The sequence below is a fragment of the Rhinolophus hipposideros genome (genome assembly GCF_964194185.1).
Source record: "Rhinolophus hipposideros genome assembly, chromosome: 24".
Taxonomy (NCBI): Eukaryota; Metazoa; Chordata; class Mammalia; order Chiroptera; family Rhinolophidae; genus Rhinolophus; species Rhinolophus hipposideros.
The window spans coordinates 5,369,013-5,395,840 of NC_138070.1; the positions used below are offsets into that span (position 1 = coordinate 5,369,013).

Genomic DNA, 26,828 nt, shown 5'->3' on the forward strand with positions numbered 1-26,828 from the left:
GACGCCGGAGCACGCGCGCCGCAGGCTGCGCTAGAGGCCGGAGGCTGCGACCCCACTGCTTCCGCCCCGAGACTCCGGATCCAGGCTCCGCCCCTCAGGTGAGCGCAGGTGAGAGTGCTCAGGGGGCAATGGGCGAGGGCTGGGACGGACCACGAGCCCTGTGTGTGTGTGCCTGGCCCGTCCACCTTCCATTGTGCGAATTACTGTTGTTCAGCATCTAAACAACCTTCGCGGAGTCCGTGCACCGCGTTGCAAGGCTTTCTTTTCTTTATCAGTAGCTCCTGTAGTAAGACTCTAACCTCCTCTTGAGTATAACCTATGCTCCCGAAAGTGTGGGACACAGGATGAGTTTCTGTTACGCTGCTGATGGGGCATTAAGTAACACCCCGTAACATCGTAAGAAGGTTATTAGATTCTGGGTTCTCTCACAATTCTGAGTACTCCAAGGAACAAGTGTCAGTCTGGGCTGATAGGGCATTAACATCTTTCTAAACACTTGCTAATCTCAATCTAGCTAAGACTTACATTGGTTTCTTTTTAGTATTTTTATTTTTATAGTTCCCTTCCCCTTAGGGTACCTGATACTGGTTTTCCATTTATGGTAATTCTACCTGACGTTTCTTTCTTGGATAAATGTATTGATTTTTAAAAGTGAATTCATTTAAATATCAAGATTCATCATAGTACAGGTAGTCCTTGGAACTAGGAGAAAAAAGGAAAACACTAAATTTAGGACCTGAGACTGTTTCCTGCCCCTTCCAGCTTTTGCCCTTGCTGTTTTTTATTGCCTGGAGTGACCGTCCTTATTTCTAGGTATAATTGTCAAAATATGTACCAGCCAGTATGGCTGGTCAGCCTGGTCAGACTCCTGAAGGCCCCTGGTAGCCCAACAGAAGGCGCACCTCTATGGGTGGGGCCCAGTGCAAAATGAAAATGCAGGGCCCTTGCTCAGAAAATATGAGAATGTCAAGCCAGTGACAGATTAGTAAACAAGTATGGGCCCTTCTAAGGGCTGGGCTCTGTGTGACTGCTCAAGCTGCACACCTGGGACGCTCGCCCTGGGTGGGTGGATGCGTGGGACACCATGATCTCCTGGAACCTGCTCAGCCCTGAGGTCATTCTGATTGGTCAGGTTCTCTGCATGCTGATGGTCAAATATTTCACTAGCCCCTGCTGCTAGCACTGCTGGTGTGGTGTGTGTGTGTGTGTGTGTGTGTGTGTGTGTGTGTGTTCCCCAAACCCATGCGCAGGATAATGGTACATGCTGCAGGGGAACAGGGATCCTCAGCTTTGGAGGGGACCATCTTTATCACCTCGCAAAATTCCCACGGAGATAGACAGGTGGACATAAATGTCTACACTGGAGATCCTGGGGACAGGAAGAACACAGATGGGGGCTCCCAGACTGGAGAGAGACCCTAGATCACCCAAAGTCTCTCTGCAACCCCACCAGGGAGGAGATCTCCGGTCTGATGGAAAATCCTGGCCAGGTGATGAGCAAACAGGTAAAGTACTAAGGCAGAGGTGAGAGGTCAGAGATAGAAGAGCGACCAATCATCCTGGTGTGCCTGGGACTACCCAAGCTTCAGCACTGAAAATTCCAAGGCCCTAGGAAACCCTTCAGTCCTGGGCACACCGGGACACTTGGCACACCAGAGGCAGTATCTTTGGTGGGCTCTCCTGACAGCTTGCAAACCTCTGCAAAACCAGCCGCAGGGCTTTTCCACTACCCCATCTGCCTGACAGGTGACAGGACCAAGGGGGCTAAAGTACTGGGTGTCGGGCTGGTGTGTGTGTAAGGGGGTGTCCTGTGGGCTTGTGCCATGGTAGCTGTCTCCAGCCCAGAGCAGCCCGGCTACCCCGACCCCCCACGCCCCTGAGGTGGTTCTCTGCTCCCCACCACTGGGAGCTCCAGTGGTGCCTTAGGGCCAGCATCTACCCCGATTGGTCATACTGGTTATTAAATGTGTGACTGTCACCCGCTGCCCAAGGGCAGATTCTTCCTGATGCCATCACAAACCCAAATGCTCTACTGGTTTCCCTGGGTTCCCAAGCAATTGTGCCATCAGACCCCACCCCCAAGGATTCCCTGGAGAAGCAAGGAAGGGGAGAGCTGAGGGTCAGTCCAACACAAAACGATCCCCTCCGAGGGCAGGTCACCTGCCCCAGGGACTCGGAACACACATGACTCACCCCACTTGAGCTGAGACAGGTGGCTCCCTGGGAAGCCCCAGAACCCTGGCATAACGCGGGGCACACTGAGCCCCTGATGTCCCCAACCCTTTGCCAGCACCCTCTGGCCCAGCAGAAGCAGCAAACATGCCTGTCTCCAAGTGCCTGAAAAAGTCCGAGCCCCTGTGGAAGGAATGGGAAAAGAAGGCCCAGAAGAACGGACCGAGGCGCCAGGTATATGAGGTCAATGGCGACCGCTATTTGGGAGAATGGAAGGACAACATGAAACACGGTAAGTGAGGGACCCTCTGGGCTGAGCAGCAAGTGTGGGGCCTGAGCCAAGGAAGCAGCGTGCAGAGTTCACTGAGTACATAAGATGTGTCCCTGAGGCTCCTCTCAGGGGGGAATGATGACCTGGACCAGCCAGGGGCCTCCATATGCCGGGGCTCTGGAAAGGAACTCAGCACTGATGTCAGCTGAGAGAAGGTCTCAGGGACCAGCAGGGCACAAAGCAGTCTTGAGACTCCAGCCCCAGCCCCAGCTGGGGTTCTGGAGACTAGCTCCGTCCCGCCCCTCTGAGACCTGTGGTGAGCATGGGGCTGGCTAGCAGGAGGAAAAGGCAGATCCCAGAAACCAGCTTGCAAGGGGGATACTGGTCTTCAGACTCAGCTCTGACCTGGGGTCTGACCAGCAGGGGGTGAGCGAGGACCCCCTCCCTCAAGTTGCTGGGGCTCAGACTTTAACTGGACTGGGTTCTGGGTCTAACTGGCAGGGGGCACAGGGGTCCTTGTGATACAATTTAAGCCCTGAAGAAAAAAAAAGTTTTAATTTTAAAAAGGCGCATGACTTCTCACTTCAGTCTTGCAATTCCAGATTCTATACTCTTAACCACTGTTCTCTCCTGCCTTCCTGCAGGAAGTGCTTTGGAATACATAAACTTGGGTCAGAATCTCAGCTCCACCAGCTATGACCTTGAGTGATCTCTAAGCCTGAGTTCCCCATCTGTAAAATGGGAATGATACCTATCTGTAAAGATAAGAGATGACATCTGTCAATTATGTAGCCCAGGGTCTATACGAAAGGAAAGGGGAATTTCTGGAATGTTCTCTGTGGGCTGAGCGTCGCAGGGATGCTACTCAGAACCTTCCTTGTCCAAGAAGCCCTCCAAAGCTGACCCCACTCAGTGCGTGACACAACATCCACACTCAGCACTGACTTAAAGTCCAGGCTTTATGTGGTTACTCAGAGCTCGGTGTGTGCGCCTGTGTGTGTGCTTCAGTCCTTGGTGGCAGCATGTGGTATGGACACAGCCCTGGACTCGGAGTCAGAACCCTGAAGTTCTGAGCCTGGCTCTACCACAGAGTAGCTATGTGACTTTGGGTAAGTCATTTCCTATTCTCTGGATCTTTGCTGCCCTACCAGTGATATGACCTTGTGGGTTTTTGTGGCCTTCTGAGCCCTCTTCCTGTATGAGTCCTGCCTCCCTTCAAGCTAATGGGGCTGGGGCTGTAGAAAGCAGACCTGTCGGAGAATGGAGGCCCAACCCCCCCCCACCCCCTTCAAGACACATCTTTTGACCAAGCTGAAGTGAGTTGCTGTGGTATACAGAGTAGATTGGAAGAGGTTTTAAAAAAAAGTCACCATGCAGGGCAAGGAGAGGGTGGCTCCCCAGGGTGTCATTCATTCACTCCACTAACGCTTACTGTGCTCAGTCCACGCCACACCCTGTGCTGGGCATCTGGCATAATTCCAAGCACAGGGAGCTAACAGTCTCACAGAGAACCTGCACAATAGATAATATCCCATTTTACAGATGAGGAAATTAGGACTCAGAGAAAGGAAGTGACTTAGTCAAGGTCATACAGCTGAAAGTGGTGGCATCAGGCTGTGCACCGGACCAGAGAGGAGACACAAAAGAGGACATAATCCGAGAGGTGAAGTTTGAGCTGAGCCCAGGAGGATCAGAATGATTATCCAGGCAGAGTGGCATGTCTTCTAGATAATGGAATCAGAATGGAGGGATGCTTTGGGGTGTTAAGTCTTGTTCACTGGAAGCCAGTGTGGCTGGAGCAGAGAGAGCAAGAGGAGAGAGAGTGGGCAGGTCACGAGAGCCCATCACATAGGGACTCACAGGCCATGCATGGTAAGTTCTGCCTTTATTCTGCAGGCAAACAGTCTCATTGGACCAACTTGGTCATATTCCCTTCACTGAACCAATCATGGTAACTGGGTGAGTGGACTTCACTGATTGGCCAGTCTTGCAAGGAAGAGGAGTCAGTTCCATGGCTAGCCTCAGGGATTGAGAGTGCCAGAGGGCTGGAAATAAAACTAGGAGAAGGATAGGCACAAACAACCATGATGTCCCCTACAATACGACTGGGCCCTACCTCAAGGGCAAAAATAATTGATATCATCTTTCCTAAATGCAGGCACTGTTCTAAGTGTTCTACGTATATTAATGAATTTAATGATCAGAATAACCCCATGAGATATTCTTATCCCCATTTTAAAGATAAGGAACGTGAGACCCAGGGAGTTAAGTTACTCACCCGAGATCAGTAAGCTCACAGGAAAAATGTTACATTTGTTCCTGAACTTCCAAGACGTGATTGGCCCGTGTAGGTAGGTACTCCACAAATATTTTAGTCATCCCTTTGTTCCACAAATATTGGTCATCTACAACATGCCAGGCACTGCTTTTCATTCCTGGGAATAGAGCAGTGAACAAAGCAGACCAAACTCTGTGCCCTCACGGAGCGCATACTCTCCTGGAAGAGACAGACAATACACAGTAAGTGAATTATCTATTATGTTAGGAGTTGATAAGTGATATGGAAAGAAACAGAGCAAAGTAAGAGCATAGGAGAGACTTGTCATTTTAAATCAGATGGTCAGGGTGGGCCTCATTGGGAAAATGAGATTTGAGCAAAGACTTGCAGGAGGTAGGGCGTGAGTGAATATTTGGAGAAAAGCCTTCCAGGCCAAGGAACAAACAGATGCAAAGGCCCTGAGGCAGAAGCATATCTGGTGGGTTCCAGAAACAGCATAGAGGCCATAGTGTTTGGAGGGCAATCTGACAGGTGGGATTGGAGGGCACAGAAGGGACTAGAGTAGTATGAGATGGGTCTCCATGTGTGTTCGCTGAAGAAATATGCAGAACACTACCTAGAAACTGTCAATGAAAGAAATTCCAGACTTAAAGAAAGGTTTAAAGAGTTGATTATGAGCCAAGAGTCTGAAGGCTAGTCCCAGAAGCAAAGTCTTAAAGAATTGAGGTAATGCTCCCGAGAATGGCAATTTTGCTGCTTATTTTATACGTTAGAATCAAAGCAGAAGAGGTAAGGCAGGTGCATGAAATTCCTTGGTGGTAGATTAGGGAGGCAGGAGAAGGCAAAGGGGAAATCTCTAAGACTGGATAAAAAAGTAAGAGAGATACATAGTACTTCTTTACATTGACGGGTGCAGGGTAGTTACAGTTCACATACATAGTTTACAGAGGTTGCAGGTAAAAGATAATGATGAGGAATGTTGAAGTTGTCTTCCCCACATCAGGGTCTGGAGATCATTTTGACGTTTTAGTATGTTATTCTAGATGCGCAAAAACAATGGATAGGGCTTGTTCAAGATAGAGATTAATCTATCACACAGGCCTTCGAATGTGACTTACCACCACAATTTATTCAGTTAGGATTTTGTTTTTTTAATCAAAACATCCCTTGTGGTTACTTTTAGTTATTGAGCTTGTCGGGCTTGCCAAGATACCCCTTTTATTCACAAAACCCTGGTCATCAGCGTATCCATTCTGTATTATTAAGAAATGAAGCTGAAGGGGTAGGTAGGTTTCTATTTCAGGTTTGCTATGTCAATCTAGCTTCAGGGCAAATGGCTGGAGAAACAGTTTGTAGAAGTGGAACTTTCTTGGGCTTTTCCTGGGTGTTGGGGGTCTAGAGACAAGGCACAGAACCTGTCCCAGCCCTTAAGAATCACCAAATCTTGGGGCCCCGGAGGCCCAGACAGACCCAGCAGCTGTCCCCCAGATCCATGGCAGCCATGTCTGCAGTGTGGCCCATCTGTGTGTCATCAGGAAAAGGAACACAGATCTGGAAGAAGAAAGGGGCCATCTATGAGGGAGACTGGAAGTTTGGAAAGCGAGATGGCTATGGCACCCTTAGCCGTCCTGACCAAGAGACGGGAAAGTACAGGAAAGTATACTCGGGCTGGTGGAAAGGCGATAAGAAATCGGTGAGTGGTTCCCGTCATGCCTGGTGCGTGGGCCAGGCTGAAAGCAGGGTGTGTGTGTGTGTGTGTGTAAGGGGGAGCAGTCTGAGAGGTCTGGGAGAAAGGGAAGGTTTGAGGGGAGGAGAACAGGGGTACCTTGTAGATAGGAGAAGGAAGGCGTGGGGAACCATTAAGGCTTCTCAGAACAAAACCCAGGAAACAGGAAGCCAGAGGAAAGGGCTCAGGGAGGAGACTGTGAAACTCTGTGGCTATAAGAAGCCGCCAGGCAGTGTGGGGGTGAAGTCTCCTCCCCCCTCTCCCCTACTCATTTCCTGGCTTTCTTTTCCCTGGGCAGCCCTTCCTAAGAATCCCCCTTCTCTTGGGCCAGGATAAGAGGAGGGTAGGAAAAGTGAGAGCAAGAAAGCTGAGGCCACACCCTAAGTCACAGGACTAGAGAGGAAGGCCCCAGATGTAGAAGCCAGACAGGGGCATGTCCTCAACCCATAAACATCTAATCCTCGCCATAGGCCATGGAGACAGATAAAAATCCAGTATCGCTATTGAACAACTGCTACTGCAGTCCTGGAACACGATATGCTACATGATACATCGTCATCATCACCATCATTGTCATTCCATTTTATTAATGAGGAAACAAGCTCAGAGAGGTGCAGTGCCTCACCTGGGGTCACACTGCTGGCAAGTGGTAGAGCCTAAGATTTCAGGATTTCTGCTCTCAAATTGTTGAATGACCAGTGGATAGAGAGATCCAAAAATAAACAACTTACATATAATATGGTGTTAGGATAGAAGTTTGCACAGGCAGCCCAGAGGAAGATCATTAAACAGTCAGGGCAGGCTTCCCGTAGGAAGTGACACCAAAAGATACAAAGCGTTAACCATGGAGAACAAAAAAGAAGAGGAAGTAGCACAGGAGGCAGAAGTAGCTAAAGGAAGGATATGTCCGCAAGGTGTGTGTCCCCACGGGTGGGGTTGAAGGGACAAGTAGGTGGGGGCCTTGAAGGGTAGATAGGGAACCAAAATTTCGAGGGAGGGACTTGGGCTGCTTAACCCAGCCTCCTTAGGTGTGATCTGCAGGGAGTCCATGATTCTCTGTGGTTGGACTCTGAATGTGGTGTTGATGAATTCACTTTTCTGGGGAGAAAGTCCGTAGCTTTGATCTGATTCTCAGAGGCATCTGTGACTTTTCGTAGGGTAGAATCAGAGTTGGGGAAACCGGACAAACCTGATCAGATGGGCCATGTAGAGATCCTTCTAGCTGTTGTCTGGAGGATGCATGGGGGCTGGGAGAACGGGAGAGTGGAGGAGGGGACCAGTGAGGAGGGGAGAAATGATGGTGGGCTGCATGAAGGCGATTGCAGAGGGACTGAAGGAATTGGACAGCCTGGGGCAATTTTGCAATACACGACCATCAGCCGGTGCGTAGAACTGAGGGAGGAAGCAAGGAAGAAGTTCAGGTGTGGCTTGCGTGCCAGGGAGGATGGAAGGGCTTTCCTAGTAGTGGCTGCGCTCCGTGAACATGGATACTTTCCTGCTTTCAGGGCTATGGGATCCAGTTTTTCGGACCCAAGGAGTATTACGAGGGTGAGTGGTGTGGCAACCAGCGCAGCGGGTGGGGCCGCATGTACTACAGCAACGGCAACATCTACGAAGGCCAGTGGCGGAACGACAAGCCTGATGGGGAGGGCATGTTGCGCTTGAGTGAGTGCCCCATCCCCCTCAACCGGCCCCGCCCAAATGGCCTGCTGGCCCCTCCCACCCGGCCTGCCCTCGAAGCCGCACTCCTTTTGGCCCTGCGTGACCACGCCCCCTGGGCACGCCCCCGCAACTCCCCGCTTCAGTGAGGGTTAAGGTAAATGACAGGACCAGATCCCTGCCCTCAGGGTGCTTATACGCTAAAAGGCGAGTCTAACAATAAACATAAACAATTAAGACATTTTCTTATGGTCATAACAATCAAAGCCTACACTTATACAGCCCTGAGCTCATTTAATCCTCACTACAATCCTATAAAATAGGTACTCTTATCATTCCCACTTTACAAATGAACTGAAGCAGAGATGTTAAGTCACCTGCTCAAGGTCACACAGGAATTCCCCTTAAAAATAGGAAGGTGTGTTGGAGAATGACAAAGGAGTTGGGGATGGGATATTTAGATTCACTTAGGGTCAGCGAATACCTCCCTTAGGAGGTGACCTTTGGACTGAGATCTGAGGGAAGAGAAGGGGCTGGATATGTACTGAGCTAGTGAAGAACATTGCAGAGGGAAGAGTAATGAGAAACCCCCATTAGTGTCAGGATCCATTCTCTACATAGCAACCAGGGTGAACTTTGTAAATTGGACCTTTTCGTAGCTGCCCTAGCTCTGTGACCTTGAGTGGGTCAATCAAACTCCTTGAGCTTTACAAGCTCCATCTGTAAAATGGAATCCAGCATCCTTCACAGGGCTGTTTTTGTGAGGACTGAGGTCAGAAACATAGCATGGAACCAGACACAGAGTAAGTGCTGAAAAAACATTGCCAATTCATATTATTAGCTATATTATTTTACAAATAGGAAACCATGTTGCTCATTCAAATTCAAGTAAGTAGTGGAGGCAAGACATGAACCAGGTCTGACTCTGGAAGTCGCTGACACCCCAGGGCTCTAATGTTTCTAGGTCAGTTGTCCCCACCAGTGGCAGAAGGCCGGCCCAGGTGTGGTGGAGGGGCCAGCCTGGTGGTCTGGCTTGGGTTGCTATGCCCAGCACCCACGCCTCCCTGTCCTTTCTTCCAGAGAATGGGAACCGCTATGAGGGATACTGGCAGCGAGGCTTGAAGAACGGGTCTGGGCGTTTCTTCCACCTGGACCATGGTCAGCTGTTTGAAGGCTTCTGGGTGGACGATGTGGCCAAGTGTGGCACAATGATCGACTTCGGTCGTGATGAGGCCCCTGAGCCCACCCAGTTCCCCATTCCTGAGGTGGGCAGCTCTCACTAAGGGCCCTGTGGCCAAATCCAGAAAGAGATGGCAAACAGCACCCCACCCCACCAGCCACACCTAGCCTGGCCCAGCCCAGCCCAAGCAGGAAACAAACAAGGTTTTGTTTTCAGTCACGGCATCTCCAGGGAGGTAGACAGCACCCCACAAGGCAGGCAGCACCACCCCCACCGAGGCTGGCAGCAGCACCCTGAAAAGCAGGCAGCACCTTATAAAATTGGCGGCCTGGGACTTCTGTGCTCCTCAAACCAACCCCTGCTGCTTCCCTCCAGATCAAACTTCTAGATCCCGACAGCGTACTGGACGAAGCCTTGGCCAGGTTCAAGAAGACACAAGAAGATTGATGCCAGGTGAGGGAGTAGGCACTCCTGTCACCCTCTATGTGGACGACGCAGCTTCTTGAGGTCTCCTTTGACTCGGGGACAGGACCAGAGAGGCTGGGTTTCTTGCCTCCTGCAGTCCAGCTGGTCCTTTTTGGTTCCTCCCCTTCAAAACTCATTTCCCTGAAGACCAGTTCATTCCAGGCCTGCCCAAATCCTCCCATTTGTACCCTGGGCTTCCAGGGAGGAACACTGCTTGGAGTCAAGTGGCTGGCTCACCCCAAATGCCTTGAGTAAGATGGTTTGCCTCAGGCCTCCACTTGCACATCTGTCCAGTGGGCCTCCTCCCATCCTAGCCCCTCCTGGTGTGGGTGTAAATAGGGTTCGAGGAGAGGGTGTTGGGACAGTGTCTGAATCGCCAGCTCCTACCAAGCCCTCGCCTCTGCAGAGAGAATACCAGAGCTGCAGGAGAAAGTGAAGCCCACATCACCCGACTGCTCAGACCAGTGTGGCTCCCACTGGAGGAGTGAATGGTGGCTCCAGGCACACCCTTGGCACTCTCAGAGGGACTCACGCCTCCCAGCACTGGATCATTGCCAATGGGAGGCCAGTGCTTCTTCCACCCCCTGGCCTTGGGGACTCTCTTGTTATGGCTTTCATTCTAGCACCCCATCCCTGAGTGCCTGAGAATAAAGGAGAACCTGGTAGCATTAGCCTAGGAACTATGGGGTGAGGCTTGGGAAGGATTTCAGGTAGAGAAGAGGGAAGACATTCCCATGGACTGCATGGATTGACCTTGGGGGAGAGACAGGAGGTACTCCAGAGAGGAGAGCGAGCCTGCATCTGGTCACACTGGTCACCAAGATTTAGGGTGAAAACCTGACCTGGCTTCTTGGTCTAACACGGAGACTCTCAACCTTGGAATCCCGTGGGAGCTTCAAAAGCTACAGACGCCCAGGTCCCACACCCAGTTTCACATCTGTCTGGGGTGAAGCCTGGCCCTTCAGGATTTCCCCAGCTGATTCTAATGTGCAGCTGGGGCCAAGGACCCCTGGCTCACTGGTTTGTGACCTTTAGCATGTGTCCTCCATGCCCATCTGTAAAATGGGACTTAGATTTCACAAGGGTGTTTTGAGGATTTGGGAACAGATGGAATCATAATGAATAACATGTATTGAGGTTAGTTGTGAAGCAGGTATCTGGGAAGGGCTTTGCGTAATACTAATCTAGACAATATTTCTGCAAGATAAGACAAACTCTTATGTAATGGGTAGAAACATGAGCTCGGCAAACTGCCTGGGTGTGACTCCACTGTGATTTATTAGCTGTGTGTTCTTGGGTTCTCCAGATTTCCTCCCCACTAATACGAGACAATAACGGTACTTACCACCCAGGGTTGTTGTGATTACGGTGAAGATCAAATATGGAGAAGGTCAAATAAGGCACGGTTCTGAGGATGATTTCATCCCCCTCCCTCCCTGGGGACATTTGGGATGTCTGGAAACATTTTTGGCTGTGACAGCTGGCAGGCAAGAATGCTACTGGCACCTATTGCGTAGAGGTTAGGGATCTTGCTAAACATGCTATGATGTGCTCTACAAAATAATGATTCAGCCCACTGTCAGCAGTGTAACCTTGAAACACCATGATGTTCGTAAAGGCCTCACCCAGTGCATGGCACATAATAAAGGCTTAATAAATGCTCACTGACACTGTTGAGCGTCTCTCTGCCTCGACAGCATAAGCAAGGTGGCCTGACTCGAGGCCTGGGGCTCGGTCTGTGCCTCTGACACCTGGAAGTTAAGTCTGGCTACCTTGGGGTGCAGCATTAACTCACAGATAACACTCACTCAGTGCCAGGCCCTGTGCTGGCAGCTTTACACGTGTCCTCTTTCATGACTCTATGAGATTTCCTGCTATTCTGAGGGCCATTTTAGAGGAAACCGAGGTGGGAGGTTCACAAGTCACCAAGCTAGAAAGTGACTGTAGTTAAACAGAGGTCTATCTGCTCTTTTATTTTTGAGACTTTATGGGGGAAGGGGTGGAAGGGGTGACAATGGTTAGTAAAATTACATAGGTTTCAAAGTCTATCTGTTCTTAAGATGCAGAAGTGGCAGTGTCTTGACGGCTACCATGTTCCAGAAAAAGTAGGGTGCGTGTGCTTGTTTATAAAATTTCTCCAGATAGGACCACAATAAACTGGCAAACAATGGTTCTCTGGGGAGAACTGGGAACAAGGGAGGGCAACTTTTCACAGTGTATTTGGAACCACGTGAATGTATTAGCTATTCAAAATATAAATAAAACTGAAATTAAAGAGGCTGTTCTCAACAACCAGTGTTTCCCTAACTTACCTGGGGTTGAAAGTAACCTGGAGTGCTTGTTAAAAATACAGAATCCAGACACACCCAGGGGAGGGGCTTGGATATGTGCATTTTACAAGCCAATCTGGTGATTACAGAGTCACCTCCAGAAATCATTCGAGCCAGATCCCAGGTCTCTGAAGTCAAGAGATGGATCTCTTATGGAAATGCATGGAAGATGCCTTAGTCTTCTCTGGGGAGCGGTGGAGGGTTTCCCACAGGGAGTGGTGGAGGGGTTGGCCCTGGTGCCTGTGACACAGGATGGGGGCAAGAAGCTGTGAGAGGACAAAGGAAGGCTCCATTCCCCACTCAGCTCACGAAGCAGCTGTTGGCCATGTCCACGTCCGCACAGAAGGACAAGAGCTTAAGACCACACTCTCCCAGAACCAACCTTCACTTCAGCCAGAGCACTTTGTGTTCCTACGATCACTTTCTGTATTGGGTTTCTGGGACAAACAGAGCTCTGAAACTCAAAGGCCCATGGGGGCCAGGCGAGTGAACACAGACACAGCTGGCCTGGTGTGAGACAAGAGGGAGCAGTGGGGACTGTGGCAAACATACGTCCTGAGGGAGAGGGTGGCTGCTACTGAGCTCCTGTCCATTGCAGCTCGGTAAGGTGGGCCCAGTACTACTGCTGGGTCTTCCTATTTCTTAAGCAAAGCCAGAATCCGCCCATTTAAGATCGCTGTGAGTGCCCAGGCGCTGAGCCAGACTTTCCAGGTTCTAATTCTGGCCAATTACTTAACCTCTTTGGACATCAATTTTGTCATCTGAAAAATGGAGATAAACATTCCTGCCAAAATGCACAACCTGATTGTAATAATGATAAAACATCAGAGAAACCAGACTAAGGCAACATTCTACAAAACCACAGGCCTGGTTGCTTCAAAAATGTCAATGTTACAAAGGACAAAGAGAGGCTGTTTCAACTCAATGCAACCCATGATCGCAGATGGAAAAATCACTGCTAGAAAGGACATGATTGGGACAAATCGGAACGTGAACACAAACATTCTATTAGATAGTAGCATGGTATCAATGTCAAGTTTCCTGAATTTGATCACTGAATTGTGGTTACTCAGGGGAATGTCCTTGGTTTTAGGAGGAAGTATTTAGGCACAAAGGGAACTATGCATATGGCTCGGGGGGAAAAACATACAGCAATCCTCCTTATTCATGGTTTCTATATTTGAGAATTTGCCTGCTTGCTGAGGCTGAACAAGGAGACACACTGCCTTGTTTCAGCTCTCACACTGGGAATAAGTATCCTTTTCACTGTCTTATTTAGTGCCACGTTTTATGCTTTTTGTTGATTTCGTTGTTCAAAATGGTCCTCAAGCATAGTGAAGTGCTGCGTAGTGTTCCTGAGTGCAGGAAGGATGTGATGTGCCTTACAGAAAACAAAAAGTGTCTGTGCCAGGTAGGCAAGCTTCATGCAGGCATGCGTGACAGCTCTGTTGGCCCTGAGTTCAATGCCAATGACTCAACAACATATATTGTATAAGTTGTCTTTAAATAGAAACGTACATAAAACAAGGTAACGTATTCATCAGTTGACAAAAATATTGCGACCAGAGGCTCACAGGAACCTAACACTGTATTTCCCATAGGAGCGATGGTTTGGTATTGGCTAATTCATGTTCACGGTGCCTTTCCAGAACAGAACTATTGGGATTAACAAGAATTGACTATATATATTTTAGTGGCTATTCATGCAATGTTTTTGTAGGTTTGACATTTCTCAAAATGTTGAAAAAACCATTTGCTTAGAGGCTCACCTGACTGATTGGGGCACCAAGAGAAATACCAGGCAGCCCAGAACCAACAAATAGACACAGGGAGGTGTCCCTTATAAGTATATTTATGTGTTCACACACACGCACACACTCGACGCTGAACAGGGTGGGCAGGTCAAGACGGAAAGGACAGGAAGAATCCAGGTGGCACTGGCATGGGGGAGGAGGAGGGACAAAGGGAGCTTTTGTCCCTGCTCTGGCTCCCACCGGTGGCCTCCTAACAGGAGGTGAACCTGGAGCTGGAAGAACAGGAAGTGCTTATTCTCTTAGAGGAAAGTTTCAAAGTGCAGTCATTTCTCTTTAAAAAGAGCCTCTTCCCTCTACTCTCTGCCCCATGACGAAAGCCTGGCCTCCTGCACAGGCTGTCCTTGAGGCTGGAGCAGGACAAGGTCATGGGGAAGGGCATAAGGCCAAAGCTAGGAAGTGCCCGGGCCTGAGAGGGCTTAGGCATAATGGCTGCCAGGCGTCAGGGGGTGGTCCCCTCTGTGGTCCAGCTGGTCCTGCAAGCGGGCGAACTCAGCCAGCTCGTTGAGCTCCTGGAACTGTCGGTCCGTCTTATGGCTGACCAGTGAGCGGTAGAAGTGGACGGCGAAGACAATGAAGACCAGGCCGAAGGGGACCATGATGGTGGTGGAGGCGATGGCGGCAGCCTGGCCCGGGGTGATGCCGCTACTGCTGACATTGGCGACGGCGCCGGCGGCTGGGGGCTTGCTGGTGGGCCGAGGCTGGCCCGGCTGCTTCTTGAGGGGCAAGAACTTGACCCAACAGAGCAGCACGACCTCGGCCAGGAAGAGCAGCGTGCCGATGACGGTGGAGAAGGCCCAGGCCAGCTCGATGTGGCGGTGCATGCGCTCGTGGGGCGACTCCTTGACTGAGTTGAGGTTGTGCACATTGCTCACCGCCTCGATGTTGGGCAGGATGCAGGTGCTGATCATAAGCGCAAACAGGTGCACAGCCACCAGCACCGTGGTGCAGGCACTGAAGGCAATGAGCAGCCCCGGCGGATAGTCATGGTCAGCATCCAACTGCACCTCCACCATCGCCACCTGGGGGGGGGGTAGGGAAGAGGTGGGCTGAGCACCAGGACGGTGGGTCACAGCTCACTGGGGCTTTGCTCTGTCAAGCTCTGACACTGGGTACGTCACTTGGCCTCTCGAAGCCTCTGTTTCCACATCTATACAATGGGGATAATAAGACCCACCACCGTGGTGTCGTAAGTGGTAGAAAGTACAAGTGAAGAAAGCAGGCTTGGAGCCCAGGCTGCCTGGATGTGAATCCTAATTCTGCTACTTACTACCTGATTTCCTTGGCAAAGTCACTGAACCTCTCTGAGACTCAACTTCAACTTTCTTACTTGCGAAACAGGGACATTGTATTAATTCATAGGATTATTTTAACAATTCAATGAGAGCTCCTGGTACATGGCAAACACCTCCCAAATAGTAACCACTGAGGTTACCACCCAGCCAGGTATTCAAAACCAACCACCACAAATGGTTAAAATGGTGTTGTGTGTGTATCTCACTAGAATAAAGTTTGCATTAAAAAAAAAAGCTCCCACCCCTCTCCCTGTTGGCCCCACACTCCCATTCTCAAGCAGAGGGGTGGGGGGTGAATGAAGGCCCTCGCAGGTCATGCCCAGGCCCTTTCTGAGAACATAGTACACCAACCAACAAGGAACCACGAGAGGTTTCCCAGAAGAGATGGGCTCTAGCCCAGTGTGGTGGGACAGCCCTGGGGCCATCTCCTCCCCCGGCCCCAGCTCTGGGCTTAGGGCCCCAGGGCTGAGGTACAGGCTGCTCTCCAGTTCCTGGGGACCTGTGGATCCAGGGTCACCAGGGGCACACTCTGGGCGCACCGCCCGCTGCTTCTCACCTGGGCCTTGCAAATCACCCCCATGAAAAGGAGCCAGCTCGTCAGATCTGCACCAGGAGCAGCGGGTGGCGGGCATACTGCCAGGGCCTGTCTAACGGGCCTGGGGTAGTGAGCACCGATGGCAATACCATTAAGGGCCGTGACCCTTCATGAAATGTTCACCAAGTACGTGCCAGGCTCTGAGCGCGGGAGGTCTAATGCTGAAATGTGTCCACCAGCCCCAAGTCAGCATGCCCTGACCCCTCCTTAGTCCTGGGGAGGGCGGTGGGCTCCTTCTTTCCCCACCAGCTCTCCTTCTGCCTGGAATACCTGGCCCTGTTTGCTTGCTTCATTTCTTGTTCCTCTGTATCCTTACTATGGTCTGGAAAGGCAAGGTGGGCCCATGGTTAGGACCCCCGGCTCTGGAGCCAGGCAGCTTGACTATGAATCCTGACTCCTCTGCCCTTTTATTAGGCTGTGACTCTGGCCAGTTTCTCCAACTTTCTGGGCCTCAGTTTCCTTCTCTGTAAAATGGGAACAATGGCACATGGCTCAGAGGTTTATGGTGAGGACTGAGTTAATCCCATGTAAAACACTGAGTGCCTGGCACAGAGTAAACCCTCAGTGAAAGCTTTATTACTATTATTCAGTTTAGGAAGCTCACTCCCAAACTCACTGTCTCTATGTGAAATCATCTGGGGTTTCTACCCTCCTCCAGGAGGGATACGCACAATCTAGAGCTGATTTGGGGTCCGACGCCTTTGAGACTCTGGTGACAATAATGGACACCTTCCTTAGAACACCCAGGTACAATATATTCATAGGACTTTTCAGGCAATTTCAATGGGACTCAGATTTTGCTCTGGATTTCCCACAGTTGATGATTATATGAACTTTTCAGCCCAGGAGTTTACAAAATGTTACAAGTTCCTATAACTCTGGAGCAGTGCCATTAGGATTTTAACTGCTTTTAAGACCACTGGAGGCCTAATGCCAACCCTGAGAATTCTTAGTATATGCCAGTGAGGGATATGGGGCATCAGGGCAGGCCACCAGGGCATGGTGAATCAAAGGCCACATCCGGAGGCCCTGTAGTCTGTTGCCAGGGTTGCCCACACTGGAGAAGGGGGGCACACACCCTCTAGCAGTGGTGCCTCCTGCCACCTCCCCACCCCCAGCACTTCCTTTTCCTGTTTTGGCCTGCTGCCCCGGAACCTGAAACCCGAGAAGGGACAAGCAGGAAAACGTGCTGCTTAGCTGCCCCAGGTCCACTGGCTACTTACACCCTCACTGGAAATGTATGAACCCGTTAGGTGTGTCAGGCCCTGGTGGTGGTGAAAGTGGGGCCATACACACAGGTAACGCTTCCAATCTGTTCCCTTCCTGGTATCTCCCCTTCTGTATAGGTCTTCAGCATGAATTGGCTCCTTCATTTACAAAGCTGGTGACCTCGGACAAATATTTCAAGCTCTCTGGGCCAGAGCTTCTGCACCTATAAAAACAGGCGCCTACTTCTTATAGGTGTTGAGGATTCAATGAATTCACAAATATAAAAAGCCCTTAGAATAAGACCTGGCATAAAATAAGCTTAACAAAGTGTCAATGATCATTAGTAACATCATTATTCTTCTTTTACAAATGAGGAAACTGAGGCTCCGAGAGGTGGTTGGTTGTCCCCCAGGGACCTGAACTCAAGTCCACTTGGCTCTGAAGCCTGTGTGCAAAGGTGGTAATGGCGCTTCTCTCACACAGTTGCTACGCTAGACAAAGTTTGTATCCCCTCTGAATGTATGTGTTGCAACCCTAACCCCCAATGTGATAGCGTTAGGAGGTGGGATCTTTGGGGGGTGATTAGGTCATGAGGGTGGAGCCCCCATGATGGGATTAGCACCCTTATAAGGCAAGACCCCTCGGCTCCCACCATGTGAGGACACAGGTGAGAAGAGGTGTCCGTCATCCCGGAAGCCGGCCTTTGCCAGACATCGATCAAATCTACGGGTGCCTTGATCTGGGACTTGCAGCCTCCAGAGCTGTGAGAAATAAACGTTGTTTATAAGCCACCCAGCCTGTGGTGTTCTGTTATATCTGCCCAGATGGACTAAGACAGTTGCCGAAGAGATTAAATGAGGTCTTGACATGTAAGTGTTTAACACAGGGCCGGCCCACAGGACGTGCTCAATAAATCTTAGTTAAAAAGACAGGGCTTGAAGCAGAAGAGAAATGGTGCCTGGACACCCTCTGCTCTGGCTGGAGAGAGCTGACCCCATGTGCCCATGGTCTACCAGCAGGCCTCATCTGCCCCAGCTACAATATCTGGGCACAAGGAGAATGTTCCCCCAAACCACACCTGGCCAGATGGCCACATCAGCAGGACAGAGACCACTCTTTCCACACCATGTGTCACATCCATAGGCTCATAGGCTGTTGGGACACCCCTGGCCTGGGGATACCAGAACTGGCCAGCCCTCCTCCGGTTCTTGGGCTGGGTGGCTCAGTCTGCAATGTGGGCCCTCTGAGGAAGAGCAAGGGGCCTGCTGCTGGGTTCCGGAAGAAACCCCATCACCCTCGCTGGACCCTACACTTCCTGGAACTTTCTACGCAGGCTGGTTGTATGTAGCGTTCCCAAACTGGGGACCAAGTTCAGTGCTACGCTGCGTAAAGAAGTGGTTGGCACAAATCCTGGTGGAGCCTGATGGAAACTGTTCATTGGAATAAAAGACACTGCCTTTTCCAGAATGCTTCCGGCTTGGGAAATCTCCCCTTGGGAAGGAAGAGTAAAGTCAGGGGGGCCTCACGGAATCTGGCAAGTGACTCCCAGGGCCCCAGCTGAGTCCCAGAGAAATCAGATCAGATTGCAAGCAGCTTCACAAGGTAAATATAGCCGGAGCCCGTTAACCCAAAATAAACAGCTCCCAGCCAGCCACAGGCCTGCTTCAACCTGGCCACAGGGGTCCCAAAGGGATAGGAAGGGCAAGAGACAGCCAGCCACACCTCACACTGGTCCATGGACCCCTCCACGGGGAACATTGGGATGCCAATTTTCAAGCATGAGCCACGAAGCATCTCATGTGATTCTGAAGGGTAGGACCTGGCTGGCTTTGCCAGGTGTCTGCCCACTATGCCTGAATGCCAACCACCTCTCCTCATTCCTGCTGGGCTCCATGGAGACCCAGGCCACCTGGCGACTGGAAGTCCAGGCCCTTCTGAGGCAGCCCTCCCATGGCTGGCCCGACCCCAGCACCCACAGATGGGAGACACAACTCCCCTTTCCCAAGCCTGGGCTTGTTCACTTTGAGGAGGGTGGGTGGCTGCAGCCTGGAACAGGAGGGCCGCCAAGCCGCAGTCACCCAGGGTCACCCACAGCTGTCAGCGCCTGCCGGCCCCACCTCAGATGCAAGCCATCTATTAAGCGAGGATTGAGGCCTAGTCCAGCAGTTTACAAACTCTTTTGACCACTACAGTCCAGTACTCCAAATGTTTCTATAAATAGACACACACACATTTTAACAGAAACAAAAGTTCCACCAAATAATACTTATCCTTAAAAGCATGAACATGGTCTATTCTTACAACACGCGCAATATGCCATGCACGCTTTCTATTTCATTCCATTAAAAAAAATAAAGTGCTGGTTGCAACTCACTAAACTGACGTCATAAGCCACTAATAGGTGGAACCTGCTGAGCGGGGCGGGGAGGGGGAGAGAACAGCCCTAGACTCTGTCTTCATCTGGCTAATCCGACTTCTTTAGATTTTACCTTCCACGTCACCCATTCCATGGCCATTCATTCATCCACGGAAGATATTTATTGAGAACCAACTGTGTGCCTGGATGGTCTCGTGATTCTGCTGGAGAGAAAGCAGCAAGTACTGTAAGACAGCAACTGCCTGCCCCAGGAAGGATGGCAGGCACCAAACATTTAAGCAAATAAGTATTTTCAGGTGGTGATTAGTGTCCTTGAATCAGTGTTTCTTCACCATCACACTGACCAACATATTCGGAAGATGTAGAGACATGTCTGCTTTCCTCCACTCCACTAGATTTCTGTTTCCGCAGCGCCCAGCGCCGGGCCTGGCCCTCTAGGGGCCTCAGTAAAAGAATGTGGAAGGAATAAGTGGAGGTAAGACCCGACCTTCGGGTAATTTGGTCCAAGGCCTCTAAAGTGTCTGACAGACAATCCTATGTTGATCCACTGGAAATCGGGAGATCATATTAGAACTTCTGATGACATTCAGTTGTTAGTGAGCGCATCCTTTCAACTTTTCAGTGTATTTTTATGTATGTTTTCATACACACGGTGTTTTATTAGAGCACATGTACATAAGCATACATAAGATGAATGGATAATGCACATAATATGCATACACATTCGTATGCGTAAGCATACAAATACTGAGGCTGGCAATTTTTTGAGAGGCGTGTGCACTCAAAAGTTTGGAGACCACCATTTAGACCAGAGGTCGGCAAACTGTGGCCTGCAGACTACAGATTTTGTAGTTTTGTTGGCATATAGCCACGCCCCCTCATTTACCTATCATCTGAGCTAAAATGGCCAAGTTGAGAAACCAGCACCAAGATCTCATGGCCTGCAAAGCCAAAAGTATTTCCTCTCCGGCCCTTTACAGAAAAAGTTGGCTGATTCCTGGGTTAGACCAAGGCTCCCAAAGAGATCTGTCATATCACAGTCCCAGGAGAATCTCCTCTGAAGAAAAGAGTCTGTGGTCCCATCCGTTTGAGACATCACTTCTGGGGAGTGCATTAGAGGCCCCCAGAAGTCCCACCAGAGAAAAACCGGCTGGCTTTTGTCTAAACTTTCTCACTTTTATTTCTCCAAGGGAACCCCTCACCACACTGATAACCATAGTGCACCGTTGGGAAGCCCTAGAGTTCTTCACGAGTCCTGGACCCAGCAACCAGCAGAGCTCAATACAGATCCCAACTGAAAATTCCAGAAATGTGCCACAGGCACTTGTGAAGTTTTACAAAAGGCTTTTCAGCTAGGCATGCAGCGCCGTCCCCTTGGGGCATTCAGCAAAATTTCATTTCTGCACAGCCCCAAACTGGACATCTGGAAGACTTCAAAGGCCTAGTTATCGACCAGCTACAGGGGACGTGAGAGAGGGTAGTTGAGTAGAAAGACTCCGAGTCAGACAGACCAGGGCTTGCATTCTACTAGCTGGGTAATTATAACCTCTGAGGCTTCGTGTTCCTTTCTATGTACATACCTGTAGAGCTGAGGATTAAATTAGTGTGAAAGAAAAAGGCACATGCCTGGTGTTCAGTAAATAGCAACATCATCAACATTATTCTAGAACTCATCATGTGACTCCTCCGCTCCAATACCTTCCATGGCTCCTCAGTGCCTATACAAGAGTTCAAACTTCCTAACAGCCATCCAAGGCCCTGCACCATCTTGCCTGGCCATATTCATCTTTCTCTACAACTTCCTACACACCCTCAACTCCAACCGTACCAGCCCCTCTGCCTTTCCCCGAGACCCTATCATTTCTCATCTTTGTAACTAATGGTCCCTGACACTTCCTCTAATCAGAGGGCTCTTCCCCAAGCCCTAACTCTACCCCAAGCCCTAACTCTACCATCCTCAAGGCTTAGCTGGAATCATTCTTCTAAATTAGTTAAGTCTTATAAAAGCAGCCCCAACACCATGGGAACAAGGGTGAATGAGATTCCTGGATACCCGGGCCAGGTATATTCTAAGTGCTTTGCAAATACAGATGCCCCTTGATTTCTGATGGGGTTACATCCCAATAAAACGACTGTAAGTTGAAAATATCATAAGTCAAAAATGCATTTAATACAACTTAACTACTGAACGTCATAGCTTAGCCTTGCCGACCTTAAACGTAGTCTCAGATCACTGACATTAGCCTACATGGATCAAAACCATCTAACATAAAGCCTGTTCTATAATAAAGTGTTGAATATCTCATGTAATTTATCATGCAGACCACTTGCACCCCATCATAAAGTCGAAAAATCCGTTAAGTCAAACCTTTTAAGTCAGGGACTATCTGTACAATGAATGAAGTTGGTATTGCTATCACCCCCATTTTACAGATGAGGAAACTGAGGCCCAGAGACATTAAGTGTCTTCCCCACTATGTGGAAGAGCCAGGATTTGAACCCAAGATGTCTGGCTCCAGAGTCCCCGTTCTTACTTTGCTTGAGCATACCCAAGCCTCCCAGCACTCTGATGCTTCCTCTCTCATAGCAGTGGGGCGACACCACAGACAGAGGGCTCTGTCGCTTATCAGCCAGGTAACCTCGGGCAAGTCATTCAACCTTCACCAGGTTGTGTGCTGGTCACACAAGATGGTACAAGTCCAATACTTAGCACAAGCACAGCGTCTAGCCTCTCACAAGGACCCAATCAACAACAGCAATGATAACTATTAGTAATTAGCACTATGAGTAATAATTAGCACAATGAGTAGTAATTAGTACTATGAGTAGTAAAAGCAATGTCTTACTTATCTCCGTGCCCCTTGCACTCTGAATCTGTCACAAAGGCTCAAAATAATGTCTTATGATTTGAGCCCTTCCTTCCAACTCATTTTCACAGAAATTCCAAGCAACTTTTAAACTCGCTCTGGAACCTGGGAACAAAAGGGTGCTGGCGGGCCGAGAACTTGAGGAGGCAGATAATCCAAAAATAATTGATCCCAGGTCGTGGAAAGCATTTTGTTTACGGCAGCAGTCTGACCTTCCCAATTATCTTCTGCTTAGGCTAACGTTACAGCCTGCCCTCCCCAGCAAACCAACATTGCCATGTGTGTTTGCCACAGTCCTGCAGGGGATAGGGTCAGGCCAAGCCTGGCAGCCTCTCACTGAGGTAAACTGAGGCACAAGTGGTCTGAATCATAGCCCTGGAGAGTACCTTTGGCTCAAGAGCACCTCCAGGATGCTGACCATGTACTATATCCAGGTCCCTGGCAGGTTTGGCGTATGGATGCTGAGCTCAGACACAGCACCTTGTTTCTAGAAGTGCCAGCAGGAGAGGGAATCTTGTCTGCAGAATAGAGGGTCCAGCTAAGTTGTACATCATCAGATCCTGAAAATTCCTCAACCTTTCGTGGGCCCAACTGGGTCTCGTAACGAGTCCTCGTACAAGTCCCTGGGATAGCAAGTTGTCTCCTGTTTGTACACATGAAAAAACTGGCCCTAAAGAGTAAAGCCGTTTGTCTGAGATCCCACGGCCTATCTCCCCAACACACGAGGACACCTGGCCAGGCCCTTCCACCCATGAAGGGGGAGTCTCGCCATCCCCTCTACACTCTTGGGAGACCCTCCCTCAATCACACCTGGAGACCAGGTGAGTCTGGCATCCCTCTTAGAGATCAAAGGTCATGTCAGCTCCTCTGGTTTTCCAGGTATCTAGGAAGTCGTGGGGGCAGGAAATTGGTAGTGCTGACTCACAGGACAAGGGAGAGTAGTCCAGGAAACTCCACTCACTTCGTTTCCATGGTGCTGGGCTGTGTGGCACCCCTTCCTCTCAGAGGCTTACTCACAAGGCTGGGTGTCTGCGGTGGGGTGGGGCACAGGCAGACCTGCCTGCTGAGCCCCCCTCCCCAACACAACCCCATCTCTCCCATAGATTTCCAGGCACATGACACACAGTTACCCTCTCGTAACTGCTTCCCCAGAATGGAGATTGTCATGGGGTTCAGCCCTTGCCGGCTGAACTTTTGGGGATTCCATCAGTGAAGCCAGGAAGCCTTTGCCACACTGACCGTGGAAAATAAGGGTACCCAAGAGACAGTCTGGGTGAGCCAAGACCCTCCCAATGCGGCTGGCTGCCCCTGACTCCAGACTTCCCTCACTGTTTTTAGCAAAAGAGGGAGGTGACATTTGATTAGCAGACCAGGCTTCTTCGGAAGGAAGAGAGGACTAGAGAAGGTAGGACAGTGTCACCGACGGGATCCTCACTTCTGGAGTGGGATGGGGCCTGAGCAGCTATGCAATTATGACCCCAAGAAAAAGGGGAACAGGGATCCCACCATCTTAAACCCAGAGCACCGCTGTGAAGAGCTGACAATCCCTGGTGTGACTCCCTCCCCCAAACCACAGCATTTTATTTTGCTGAAAAGAAACTTTTCTGCTCTATTTCTCATTCCCTAAGAGGCCTAGTCCAAACATGTCCCTGGCTGGGCATCAATCAGAGCTCCATACACACAAATGACAAAAGCGCCCAAGAGAGTTCTGGGTGCCAACTGACCTGGGTTCAAATCCCGCTCCAGCAGACTAGCTGTGTGGCCTTGACAAAGTCCCATGACAAAAAACACCTCCAAGGGGGGCTGAGGCGTCGGTGTGGAAGTTAGGAAACCTACACAATGCCTCGTACATAGTGAGTGCTTGGTAAACGCCAGCTCTTCTTAGACATTCCCCAGGCAAACGCAGAGACTGGTCTCTTATGATCTGGGATTGAAACACCAGAATTTCATCACGTCAGCCTAAACTACAAACTAGTGTCACTCCCTTACACACACAGTTTCTTTCTTCTTTTCTCAAGGCTCCCTCAATTGATATAATTCTTCAAGTCAGAAAAACTTGAGTAGCAGCCTTCATTTACCGATTCAGAAGTCGAGGCCCAGAGAGAGTTTTGTCTGAGGTCACACAGGCAGCCGGTGGCAGAGCTGGGAGAGGTCTTCCCACCCCTAATCACCTGGGCTCTGCACTGTGGCCCAGTGTGTCCTGGGTCTGCTCAGGGCTCCTAAAAAGTGCAGGCTCCACGGTCTTGGCCCACTTGTTTGCAGGACACAGGGAGAGTACCAGACATACTCCCTTCCCGAGAAAACACAAGGGTGCAGCCACTCCCTCCCTCAAAGCTAAGGGCTTAGCTCACTCACTGACAACACTGACAAGCAGGAGTACTCCGAGCTGGAGACCTTTTTTTTTTTTTTTTTTGGCGAGGGTGGGGGTGTGTGTGTGGGGATGTGGGCAGATCCCATTCAGGCCGGCAGATAATCACGCATTGTAGTGCCCCGCCCTGGGAGACTTCAAGATTCCCGGCCTGAAGGCATCGGCAGGGCCACTTCTCTGCCCACCCAGCTGCCTCACTTACCCGCCCCCTCAGAGGCTCCCTTCTCGCTCCAGACCAGCCCTGCACTGGGAGTAGAAACCAGGCCTACCCCCCAAATCAAGAAAGAGCCCATTCAACGGGGAACATGTCCCATCCTCCTCCCCCACACCCAGTGACTCAGTGGCAAGTTGCTGGAGAAGAAACTGAGGGTGGGGAGTGGCTGTCAAACCCCCAGGGTTGAGGCTCTCGGAAAGTGTAGTAGGAGGAAGGGTGTCAGGAAATCCCCTCCATTAGGTGGTAAAAGAACACAGCCAATACGTCTGCTCTCCAGCGTGGGTGCACGACAGACAGCTCTGGGGTCTAGCTCCGCTTTCCCACCTCTGACACCTGCTCGCGAGATCCCTTTATGTCCTTTCTTTCCCCAAAACGTATGTGGGATGGTGGTCTTACAAATCTACTTCAAGGATCCAGCTGTTTCTCCCTCCTCGTGCACCAAGCTTGCCCATCTGAAGGCTCCAGAGCCGCCCCCCCCCAACCCCGGACATTGTATGACACCTAATCGCCCACGTCGGTGTCACTCGTCGCCCACCTCTTCTCACGTCAAGCCCCTCTGGCGCCTTCCAGCGTCCACGACAGCCTTCTCCCAGCTCTTCCCCTCACCCCCGGCCCGCCCAGCTTGCGCCCCTGTGGGCCCCGTCGGGGCTGCGGGCTGGAGCGGCCGGGACAGGAGAGGGGGCAGGGCAGGGCGGCCCAGGCTCACCATGGCGAAGCCGGAGAGCAGAGCCGAGGTCCGGCTGGAGGCTTTGAGCTTGGCGCGACTCAAGTAGAGCTTGCGCCAGGACAGCGCCTGCATCGAGTGCTCGTTGAGGCTCATCACCTCGGAGTAACTCTGACCGATCCAGTCCGGGTAGGTGACGGCAGGCGGCGGCGGCGACCCCGAGGGCTCCCCGTCCCCGCTGCGGCGGCGGCTCCGGCGGCTGCCGCTGGTGGTGCTGCCGCCGCTGAGGGGAAGCTCCGGGCTGTTGCTGCTCGGGGGCGGGGCGGGCTCCGGATGCATGGAGCACGCTGCAAAGGCGCGGGCCCGCCCGGGCGCCTGAGGAGGCAGCGGCCCCCACTCCCCGCCGCACCTCCGCCTCCGCCTAAGGCAGCCGCCGCCTGCAGCTCGTGCGGGCCGGGCCTAACGCGACCGGCCGCGAAGGACTAAGAGGAGGTCGAGGAAGCAGCTGCAGCCTCGGCTCGCAGGCCAGCAGCACCGCTTGCAAAAACCCGGGCGGCAGCGACGCGAGCCTGCGCGCGAGCCAGCGTCCCGGATCCCCCGGCCAGGACCCTCGGCGCGCGCCGCGATTGGCCGCCGCCTCAGGCTGATTTGCATGCGCCCCCGCCCACCCTAGCACTCCGCCCACGAGGGGTGGGTGGTGCCGGCGCGAGTCATGTGACCCGCTCCTTCGACGGCACCGCCCACAAACCCTGGCGCGACGCCGCCGGCGTCCGCGCCTCTTCCTGGAAGTGCCCCAGACCCCCTAACCCCGCCATGCTCGGTGTCCCGGCGCCTCCCATCTCCGCAGCTGCTTCGATGGCGCTTCTCCCGGACTTCGGACTCCTTGGTCCGGCTGCCTGAGGTCACCTCTGGGCGCTTCCTGAGGCCCGTTTCCCCCTTGGAACAAGGTAGCTCAAGGTCTGAAGGAAAAGGCCAAGACCTTAGAGTTCATTCATCCTGTATTTATTGAGCACCTACTGGATGCAACACTTCTAGGCGCCGAGGGTAAGATAGTGAACCAGACGGACAAAATCCCCCGCCCTGAGACACAAACACCAAGGAGTAAATTATAATATAGTTTAGAGGTGCTAAATGGATAGAAAAAAATGAGGCAGGGTAAAGGGGATGGGCCAGGCTTCAATTTTAATGCTCTGGGCGGGGATTTTTTGTCTGTTTTGTTCACTTACAGTTCACCGTCTGACACAAAGTACACTGGCCGGTATCGGATAACACAACATTCAGCAAAGTGTTTATTGAGCACCTATTAAATGCTAGGCTGAGGGATTCCAGGAAAATGGTAACTTTCAA

At 51.1% G+C, this 26,828-nt stretch overlaps 2 protein-coding genes across 6 annotated transcripts; one reads left to right on the forward strand and one right to left on the reverse strand.

The window, feature by feature from the left end:
• On the forward strand, positions 1–12,038 carry MORN3 (MORN repeat containing 3). Of its 5 annotated transcripts, none has more exons than XM_081036792.1 (8): positions 1–98; positions 1,454–1,505; positions 2,291–2,464; positions 6,257–6,414; positions 7,953–8,112; positions 9,187–9,371; positions 9,662–9,739; positions 10,158–12,038. In XM_081036792.1, exons 3-7 carry the CDS (start codon positions 2,320–2,322, stop codon positions 9,731–9,733), a joined length of 720 nt encoding a protein of 239 aa, XP_080892918.1. In that variant the 5' UTR covers positions 1–98; positions 1,454–1,505; positions 2,291–2,319; the 3' UTR covers positions 9,734–9,739; positions 10,158–12,038. The 5 variants fall into 5 exon arrangements, with proteins under 5 accessions (XP_080892918.1, XP_080892921.1, XP_080892917.1 ...); XM_081036795.1 differs by having other exon boundaries at positions 18–98; positions 7,953–7,995; XM_081036791.1 differs by lacking the exons at positions 1–98; positions 1,454–1,505; positions 2,291–2,464; positions 10,158–12,038 and adding an exon at positions 3,262–3,552 and having other exon boundaries at positions 9,662–9,873.
• On the reverse strand, positions 11,695–26,096 carry LOC308492167 (calcium release-activated calcium channel protein 1). Its single transcript, XM_081036790.1, has 2 exons — positions 25,524–26,096; positions 11,695–14,914 (listed from the first exon to the last, which is right to left on the reverse strand). The coding sequence occupies exons 1-2, from the start codon at positions 25,818–25,820 to the stop codon at positions 14,312–14,314; spliced, it is 900 nt and encodes a 299-aa protein (XP_080892916.1). The 5' UTR covers positions 25,821–26,096; the 3' UTR covers positions 11,695–14,311.
• Between the last annotated feature and the right edge of the window lie 732 nt (positions 26,097–26,828).